This window comes from Hippoglossus hippoglossus, chromosome 7, assembly GCF_009819705.1.
Source record: "Hippoglossus hippoglossus isolate fHipHip1 chromosome 7, fHipHip1.pri, whole genome shotgun sequence".
Lineage (NCBI taxonomy): Eukaryota > Metazoa > Chordata > Actinopteri > Pleuronectiformes > Pleuronectidae > Hippoglossus > Hippoglossus hippoglossus.
In genome coordinates this window covers 26,297,372-26,307,466 of record NC_047157.1, presented here as the reverse complement: position 1 = coordinate 26,307,466, position 10,095 = coordinate 26,297,372, and the positions used below count along the sequence as shown (strand labels likewise).

General features: G+C 43.3%; 1 protein-coding gene across 1 annotated transcript in view; it reads left to right on the top strand.

The window, feature by feature from the left end:
* kcnd1 (potassium voltage-gated channel, Shal-related subfamily, member 1) overlaps positions 1–5,841 on the top strand; it is a 39,512-nt gene extending 33,671 nt beyond the window's left edge. Inside the window, exons 5-9 of the mRNA XM_034590587.1 lie at positions 1,262–1,424; positions 2,417–2,501; positions 4,818–4,906; positions 5,108–5,358; positions 5,505–5,841. Coding sequence (XP_034446478.1) covers positions 1,262–1,424; positions 2,417–2,501; positions 4,818–4,906; positions 5,108–5,358; positions 5,505–5,712 — 796 coding nt within the window. The 3' untranslated portion in view covers positions 5,713–5,841. The remainder of the gene's footprint in view (positions 1–1,261; positions 1,425–2,416; positions 2,502–4,817; positions 4,907–5,107; positions 5,359–5,504) is intronic.
* Positions 5,842–10,095: the final 4,254 nt, after the last annotated feature.

Genomic DNA, 10,095 nt, shown 5'->3' with positions numbered 1-10,095 from the left:
CGCCCTGCACCTTGATTTGTGTTTGATTTATGTTCCTGGGGGAGATAATAAAATTGTCTTTGGCTCAGTGAGTTTATTAAAATGTAGTTCCTGTTATCAGACTCAGGAAGTGTTGAGTTTGTGCCAGAGCTCAGTGATGCAGCAGAGAAGTGTATTAATCTGGTCTGATCCGTCTGTCGCCGGAGCTGCAGGTTCTCCCGTCGCAGCCTGGAGCTCGGAACTCAAACGTCCCGCAGCCGCCACATGGAACACATGTAAACTTCTAAAAATCAAACAGTTCAGCGGTTTCACAGAGAAACTGTGACTCTGTGCAGCCGTGAAGAGTTTGTTCTTCCTCGCTGTGTCTCAGACCGTCCTGGCTTCCTGCCCACACTCTAATCTCCTCTTCCTCGTCTCTGCTCCTGTGATTTATGGCTCGGTACAATGAAAGGTGAAGGCTGCAACCAGCAACCTGTGTGTGTGTGTGTGTGTGTGTGTGTGTGTGTGTGTGTGTGTGTGTGTGTGTGTGTGTGTGTGTGTGTGCATTCTTTTAGATGGAAGACTGTGAGATCTTATGAGGAGAAATCAGCATTCTATCTATCTATCTATCCATCTATCCATCTATCCATCTATCTATCTATCTATCTATCTATCCATCTATCCATCTATCCATCTATCCATCTATCCATCTATCCATCTATCTCTCTCTTTCTCTCTTTCTCTCTTTCTCTATCTATCTATCTATCTATCTATCCATCTATCTATCCATCTATCCATCTATCCATCTATCCATCCATCTATCCATCTATCTATCTATCTATCCATCTATCTCTCTCTTTCTCTCTTTCTCTCTTTCTCTCTTTCTCTATCTATCTATCTATCTATCTATCCATCTATCCATCTATCCATCTATCTATCCATCTATCTATCTATCCATCTATCCATCTATCCATCTATCCATCTATCCATCTATCTATCCATCTATCCATCTATCCATCTATCCATCTATCTATCTATCTATCTATCCATCTATCTATCCATCTATCCATCTATCCATCTATCTCTCTCTTTCTCTCTTTCTCTCTTTCTCTATCTATCTATCTATCTATCTATCCATCTATCCATCTATCCATCTATCTATCCATCTATCCATCTATCCATCTATCTATCTATCCATCTATCCATCTATCTATCCATCTATCGCTCTACAGGAGAAGAAGTGTTTGGGGATTTTCCGGCAGTGAGGTTGACCGATGATGTGACCATGTGTTTCTCCCTGTAGATACGGTGACATGGTTCCCAACACCATCGCGGGGAAGATCTTCGGGTCCATCTGCTCTCTGAGCGGCGTCCTGGTGATCGCGCTTCCCGTCCCCGTCATCGTCTCCAACTTCAGCCGAATCTACCACCAGAACCAGAGAGCGGACAAGATGAGGGCTCAGCAGGTCTGACACTTTATCTGGGCTTCAAACACTGACTTAAAGCAGCACTACGTAACTGTTACCGAGCAACAGCGCCCTCTGCGGGTCCGAGCGATGAAGTGGTTTTCACGTAGAGAAAAAACAAAGTTTATCAATGTAACACAACTGATTGGAGGATATTACCCATGATCCTCTGCTTTCTGACCCAGAAGAGCTGCGGCTGTAACAAATCCACCAAACTCTGCTTGAAATTCTTCATATTTTAAAGTTTCCTGTTGAATATTGGAGATAAACTCTGGTTTTTAATAACTTCTGAGTCTTTTTACCTGATCTACGGTTCAGCTTCACTCTTCAACTCATCTAATTTATCAGTTAAGCTGTTTTCAGACATGAACTCAGTTAGTGTTTCTCACGTGAAGCAGCAGCAGGAGATCGTCCGGACTCGTTCACAACAACAGGAAAAAGTTCCAGAATATGTCAAGAGCAACAAACTCAGATATTTGTTCTCATGCACAGAACCTCCAGAACATTTCAGTAAAATGTCTGGACTTCAGTGCAGGTCTGAAAACAGCTGTAGATATTTCAAGTGGGAGTAAAAGAGAAAACATTCTCCATGTTCACACTCACTGAACCATCAAAGGTTTGAGGTGAAAAGGTTGCATGATATTGATTTGAATATCGCAGATTAATTAACTTTACACGAACATGGTTCATGTTCCATTAACAGTAATGTTGACATGTCAATAATCCACATGTGTGAGGTCATCAGTGAAATATGACGGAATAACCTTTAAAGAGGTGAAATTGTTTTAACATCTAAACCTGAGCTCTGCAGGTTACCTGAGTTTATAGTCAACAAGCAGTGCCTGTGTGTGTGTGTGTGTGTGTGTGTGTGTGTGTGTGTGTGTGTGTGTGTGTGTGTGTGTGTGTGTGTGTGTGTGTGTGTGTGTGTGTGTGTTAGTGTGCGTGTGTGATGTGCTGACGGTGCTGTTTTCCTTTGTGTTTCTGTTTGACAGAAAGTGCGCTTGGCTCGGATCCGCATGGCAAAGAAAGGAACAACCAACGCCTTCCTCCAGTATAAAGAAGACAGAGCGATCGGGGTGAGACACACACACATACACACACGGACACACACACACACAACACACACAGTGACAGTCAATAGTTCTTCACTTCAGCTGCAGGATTGCAGTCGAGTTAACTCAGACAGTGATGGAGCCGGAGAGAGAGAACCGAAAGAGACAGAGACAGAGACGGACGAGGAGTAAAAGAAGAGGTGTGGAGATAAAAGAGAAAGAGAGAAAGACGGAGAAAAGATTAAAAGTGTTTGTGATATAACAAAAAATCTGTCCCACAAGGTTTAAAGGTCGCAGGACTCCACTTCTTCCTGTTGTCTCAAAGGGACAAAATAAAAGCCACAGACATTACAGATGTTTAAGTGTTTGATGGGAAGGTTCTAAAGGTTCTTTAGGTCGTTCTCTGGGTTCTTTAGGTTGTTCTCTGGGTTCTTTAGGTTGTTCTCTGGGTTCTTTAGGTCGTCCACATGTCATGAGTTCAGAGATTCTACAGACGGTTTATGGAGGTTTAGTTCCAGGTTGTGGTCAGTGAGCAGGTCTGAACGTCTTCAGCAGGTTCTAATGATCATTCAGGAGGTTCTACATGTAGATTTGGGAAGTTTCTTGAGTTCCTTTAGTATTGAGGAGGTTTTCGGGATCATTTAAATAGTTGTAGTGGTTGACAGGAGGGTTCTAGATGATCTTTGGGGTGTTCGGAGGTTGTTTAGAAGATTTACCTGCACGTTAACATCCTGAAATAAACAGGATGTTAACGTGCAGGTAAATTTACACGTGAATGTTTAATTTTACCTTTTAGCTTCATCACGACTCAGTCAAGTTTTTCTTCTTCTTCAGGCAGAAGATGAAACATTCACCAGGTTTAAATGTTTTATCAGTAAAATGGGTTTAGGCTTCAGGTAGAAGACACACACACACACACACACACACACACACACACACACACACACACACACACACACACACACACACACACACACACACACACACAAACCTATATCGTTGAGTCGTAATCCCTCTTCTGCTCCGAACAAGAACGGGATGACTGTTGGATTTACAGAGAGCATAAAGAGGACAAAGAGGAAGAGGAGGAGGATGAGGAGAGGAAGTGTAAAATAATAGGATGAAGAAAAGGAGGAGAGCGGAGGAACAGAACGAGCAGAAGGGGAAGAAGAAGATGAGTGTGTTTGTGTAATCTGAGATTTTTTATTCTGAGAGCCTCTCAGCTGTGAAACATCACACCAGAGAGAAAGATGATGAAGATGAGAGGAAACAGGGAGGAAGAAAAAGACGGGAGATTAGCCGTGTGAGGGATGGAGGGGATCAGACTGAAACCAGAGAAGAGAGACTTGAATATTATATAATATAATAATATGTGTCATCGCGTTTCCTGCTAAGCCTCTTGAAGAAAATCGTGCAAAGTGAAGTTTTTAATGTTTAATTCTCAAGTTTTATCTGAAAAGTTTCAAAGGACCAGTTTATATTTTCTCCTGTTTCCTGCTGATATAAATAAATCTGGATTCTCTCGACTCTGTGGTCGTGATGCAAAAAGAAACTCCAGGAGGGAAACACGTACAGAGTCTGTCCTGAAGGAGGCGCCAGAGGAAACATGAGGGGGTCATCGATGACTGTAAATAAAGATGGACGACATGATGGCTCCCAAAAGTGAAGCCAAAGTGTGTAGATCTGCAGTATAGGTCATAAACCCCTCCTCCCCCATGTTAGCTGATGGGACATGGACCAAACTAAAAAGTCAAATGTTTGTCAGAGATGTTTTCTGTTATTCAAAATTTGAGTTCTTCGCTCTAGGTCTTATCGCACTGCGTTTGTATCCTCGATACTTTGGCTCCATTCCAGGATCCTGATAGGAAGCGAAGATGTGTTGTCCATCTTTATTTACAGTCGATGGTTCATCCGACGGAGAACAGGAACGGGATCAGGACAATCTGACTCGTAGTTGTTGACATATTTAGCACAAGACTGGAAAACTGCACTTGTTGAAAATGACGAGTTAAATGACAACTCATCATTTACAAAATGAACTCAAGGACACGCCCACCTACATCTGCAGCCTGCATCCATTGGACGATACTGTCAATCACACTGTGGTATCCACCCCCCAACACATCCGGTGCTTTATGGTCTATTTGACTCTAAATGATCATAATTTTCATGAAACAGACTGATTGAGAATAAGTACATTTTATTCTTGTTTGTTCTGTCACTGTTTGGTTTGTGTAAAATAAAACAGCCAATGTCCACTGTTAATAAGTGTTAATAAATGTGTGTCTTTGTGTGTGTGTGTGTGTGTGTGTGTGTGTGTGTGTGTGTGTGTAGGACCGGAACAGTGACAGCACAGCTCTGTGTGTGAAGAACAAATCGGCGTTCGAGCACCAACATCACCATCTGCTGCACTGTCTGGAGAAAACAACGGTGAGTCACATCCTACACATTTATACATGTACACATTCCTATCCAGAACACGCACGTACAATACACACAACACACAACACACATGGTACACACACAACACACATCAAACAACATGAAACAAGTGATATTAAATTTCTTTCTTCCGTTAAAGACGTCAGTGTTTACGTGATTTGTCCTCTGACCTCCTCCGTCTCCCGACAGAACCACGAGTTCACGGACGAGATGAACTACAGCGAGTTGTGTATGACCGAGTCCGTCGGCTTCAGGACCAGTCGCAGCACCTCCCTGTCGAGCCACCAGGGGGCGCAGAACAACTCCACCGGCTGCTGTCCGCGGCGGGCCAGGAGGAGAGCCGCCATGCGACTGGCCAACTCCACGGTGTCCGTCAGCCGGGGGAGCGTCCAGGAGCTGGACATCCTGCACATCAAAACCACGTCCATACCTCCACAAACGTACGACCTTTCCTTCGTATAAAGAAGTTCAATGATTGTAAATAAAGACGATCAGTGACTGTATATAAAGATGAATAGTGAGTGTATATAAATGTATAAAGTACATATCAGAATCTGATTTTATATATATTTTTTCTGTGTCCCAGTCGTTCCAGTCTCAACGCCCAGTGCGCCAATCTGAAGTTGAACTGCGGGAATCCAGATTACACCGCCGCCATCATCAGCATCCCCACGCCGCCCGCCAACACGCCTGATGACAGCCTCCCCCCGTCGCCTGTCCCCATTCCCGGCATCCTGCGCAACACCCGCGCCACCGCCTACACCCATGAAACCGTCAAAGTCTCCTCCTTATAACCTCCGACCTCACCTGCAACCTCCACCCTCCCTTGCCTCCCTCCCTCCCTGCCGCCCCCCCAGTCCCCCCCCCCCCCCCCCCCCCTGCACCGTGAACAATAAAAATCCCCTTGACCCTCTGACCCTGAACTGGAGGGCGGGGGGGGGGGGGAGCGCTGCTAGCTGAGATTCTGGAGACTACGCAGAAGGAGGTTTTGAGTGCCGCTGGTCGCTTTCACTTCCTCTCACCATTTTGCGGATTTCGTGGAATGAACGTGAACAAAGTGGCTTCTTGTCGAGAGGCAAAATGTACAATGACACAAAAAGGCATCTGATGGGAAATCAAGGTAAGATCAAGACAGGACGTCTCCATGGGTCTGAAGAGTCGCCCCCCCCCCCCCTCATGACCCCAACAAGCACTTGACCCCCGCACAACTCCGCTTAACCTCATGACACCAACAGACCCTGAGAACAGTTCACCCACCGATCAGGACGCTCCACAGCTGATGGACGGGATCATCGGGTCCATTCTGCATCCACATCGAACACAGGAGGGACACAAATGGCAGCTGAGGATATTTGTCGCTGACGTTGGTTCTGTTGCTGAATCTGTGAGACTGTCGACCGATGATCATTTAGTCAGACGCTGGTTTGAACTCATCTGTGATCGGATACAAATTGCAGACGGACAAACCCGACGTTGGTATTTTGGATACTTTAGATGTTGGTTGTTGTGGGAAACGAGTGACGGACTGACAGACTCATCATCGTCGTTCGATGGTTTCATTCCTTATAATCCAGGTCGCAGAGGAAATGTCACTACGTCAGGTTTTTGCATTGGACTGTTTTTGCTTAAAATGTAAAGGTTGTAGGTTTTAACCCCCAACGACGGGTCACGATGTCCTCGACGAGGATGAGGGACGACTCTGGAGTCAAATGGAGTTCGAGTGTGTATAAATGATGGAGGTCACTTCAGGTCACGTTTTCAGGAGCTCATGAGCGAGAACTCTTCAACTTTCATCACCGACTGGTTTCATGAGGTGAAAGACCCTGAAAAACCAAACAGAACTGGGTTTAACTGATCTATGCTGTTCACACATCGACACTGAGCTCAACTGGTCTGAGAAGAACTGGATTTACTGGTTTTCTAAATGGGAAAAGGTTTGAATTGTGGATGAATCTTATGTGAACTGGTCGTGTCCCAGACCGGGAACGAAAGCCTTTTACTTTTCAAAATATGCAACATTACAAGACGCAGGAAAATAGCATCACCTACTGAACAGGAAAATAATAATAACATTAATAATAATAATGTGTGTGTTGAAAACCTAAAGTCGTTAATGCAGGGAAACAAAATGTAAAGCAACTAAAAAAAGTATTTGTTATGTGAACGTCTCAGTGAGAGACGACATAACGAGTATTCTGCAATAGATTTAATGGAGAAGAGAAATGAAACACCTGAAACTCACGTTTGTCCCGATGACGAGAACTCTGGTCGTTTTCAGCACGTTGGTTCAGATGTAATGTGCAGTTTTTTACCACTAGGGGTCACTCTATCACAACAATAAGTCCAGTAACACAGTGTCAGCGTTTCTCTGAAAAAGATCCAGACGTCAGACGACTAAAATCCTTCATCTGCTTCAAATGCAGAGTTAAATACCACAAAGATCTGAAAAGTCGCTTTTGACTCTTCTGGCAGACAAACACTGATACAAGCACAAAGGGGATATGACGCCACCAACAGGCGACCAAATGAAACGCAACGTTACCTCGATTAAAACTACAGATTCATGCAAATTTGAAAATGTAGTAAAATTTGTGGAAAAATCAAGTCCTGTTTATTTCTGTTCCACTGGATTTAGTTCAATCTCTCAGTCGACGTTTACGTTGGTGTTTACTTTCTACACAATAAGATTCAGTTCAATTCAATAAAAATGTATTTAGTGTTTAGTTCTGGATTTTAATTGGAGGGTGATCTTTATATCATAAAAAATAATAAATCATCTGTTTTTACATCTTCGTTGAGATGAGGAGGATTTCAGAAGCTACAGTTTAGTTCAGGTCACTTTCACACCTGGTGTGGTTCAGAGCTTCAGACTCTTCAGTTCAGTCTGAACCTGAACATCAGGTGTGAAAGGTTCCTCAGAGCAGAAGAGGAGTTCTGGGTCTGGATCAAACTGAACCTGGTTCTGTTGGTTTGCAGTGAAAACACTTTGTTGGAGAGTTTGGACTTTTGGACCAATCACAGGAAGTAGAGACAGAATTAAACAGTAGAAGAAACAGAAGAGGAAGCAGCTTCTTCACCTCCGACGATAAAACCACAAAGACGTTAATTTGGTGCATTTGAACTAGTGTAGGCAGACGCCGTCTACAAACCAATCAGAGTCAAGTACAGGTAGACTCCGCCCACTTAGGTGATGACGACAGGACGTACGTATGTCAGACAAAATTCTTTAGTCCCTAAATTACAAAGTGAAACCAAAACTAACAAATTCAGTTCAGAAAACCTACGACTCTGTTTCAGTGGTTTCTGTAACTTATTTTAAACGTAACTGACAAAACTTTTTTTGTTCATTTATTTCAGGGATAAAAACAAGTTTACTCGAAGAAAAAACACTGATGAAAGAAACGATTGTTGATAAAATCAGTGGAACAGAAGTTTTCTAAAAAACAGGGTGAAACTTTTCTCTTTTGAATGAACTTAATGATATTCTGTGTCATTGTGTGTTTTGTGCGTCGGGGCACGATGTCAACGACGAGCTGAAAACGATCAGATGAGCGTGAACGCCATCAGAGACGTGTCACTGCAGCGGTGAGCGTTCAGGTGAAGCATTTCCTCGACCAATGCGAAGCAAGCGTGAGTGAGTGAGACCCAAAGGAGACAAGACGTACATACTGTAACATATTTTGTATCATAAACGTTCACCTGCATCTTCCAATCAAATCCCCCAACCCCAAAAAAACTAAAAACAAAAAAGATAGAGATGGAAGTCGTCGGGTATGTGATGGCGTTCTTCCGTGCATGAGCCTCGTACAGTAGAAGTAGCACTTCTGATCAATTTATCAACCATATCAGAGAAAAAGAAAAAAAAACAACACGACACAACGGGGGGGAAAAAAAATCTCATCGTCCGTTCTTTTGCATGACGACTTATTTTGTTCTTCTATCAGTCGTTGGTTTGTTTCCTCATCGACCCCCGACCCCAAACTTTTCAAGACGAGTGTTTGCACCACAGAGACGTGTACGTTAGAAGAAATAATTATTAATAAATTATTGATTTCAAAAAGTAAAAATAAAAAAATCATTCAGGCATGTTCCTCGCCAGAATGCAAAGTGTGTGTGAGTGTGTGTGTGTGTTTGTGTGCGAGCCAGCGGGTGTTTGTGTGTGCGTCCGTATGAGCGCGTGTGTGTTTGTAAGATGAGCAGTCACAAATATGCATGGATACCGTTATAGGTATTTTATCTGTTTTCTTTTTGAAGCGAGACGACAGAGAGGAGACTGAACACGCCGCCTGTTTCTCTGAGTTTAAATCCTCAGCTGGAGATAAACTTCATTTTAAATTAACGCTAAGCATCCGCAGGAAGCAGTGCGCACATGAACAGTAGGGGCAGTGGAGAGGCATCATGTGACCTCCAGTGTCGACGTGTTTTTTATTTACAGAATTAAAATCCTGATTGTTCTATACGGCCTGAGTTCTGTGGTGTGCCCTCTAGTGGAACACTCCAGTAACACGCATCGTAAACAGCAAAGTATGTCAACAATTATGCTAATGACGGACGTGGCTGTCTACGTGAAAATCCTGACGTTCTATACGGTCTGAGTTCTGCCGTGTGCCCTCTAGTGGAACACTCCAGTAACACGCATCGTAAACAGCAAAGTATGTCAACAATTATGCAAATGACGCACGTGGCTGTCTACGTGAACGCCCGGCTAAACAGGAAGTTCATCACTGAATTTGATCTGATTCGTGTGCTGTTACGATGTTCGTGATACCTTCAGCCCCTTCACATGATTTGTTTGTAACGTGTTGACGTGAAGTTAATTTACTTTAATCACCACATTTAACACATTTGTCTGTTTGATCGAATGATCTCAACTCAAGGTCCACGTACGGGTTTTCCCAGAGCTTTGTGTCACTTTAGAGGCCGCGGACCTTCGGACGTCACCCAGAGGTCAAGTCTGAAAACAGCTAACGTCTCACGTCTCTATCAGCGCTAGTGAAGAAGCTTGTCTTCAGTTGAAAGCTCCAGAAAAAGTGAGAAAATGTGACTTTGAGTTTAAGATAACTGCACAATGATAAGTTACCTCTGTAATTTAGTTTTAATTAATTTAATTCTCTAATTTTTGACCAAAATTATAAAATACAGTCAAATACTTTGATCACAATTAGAATTTGAAAATG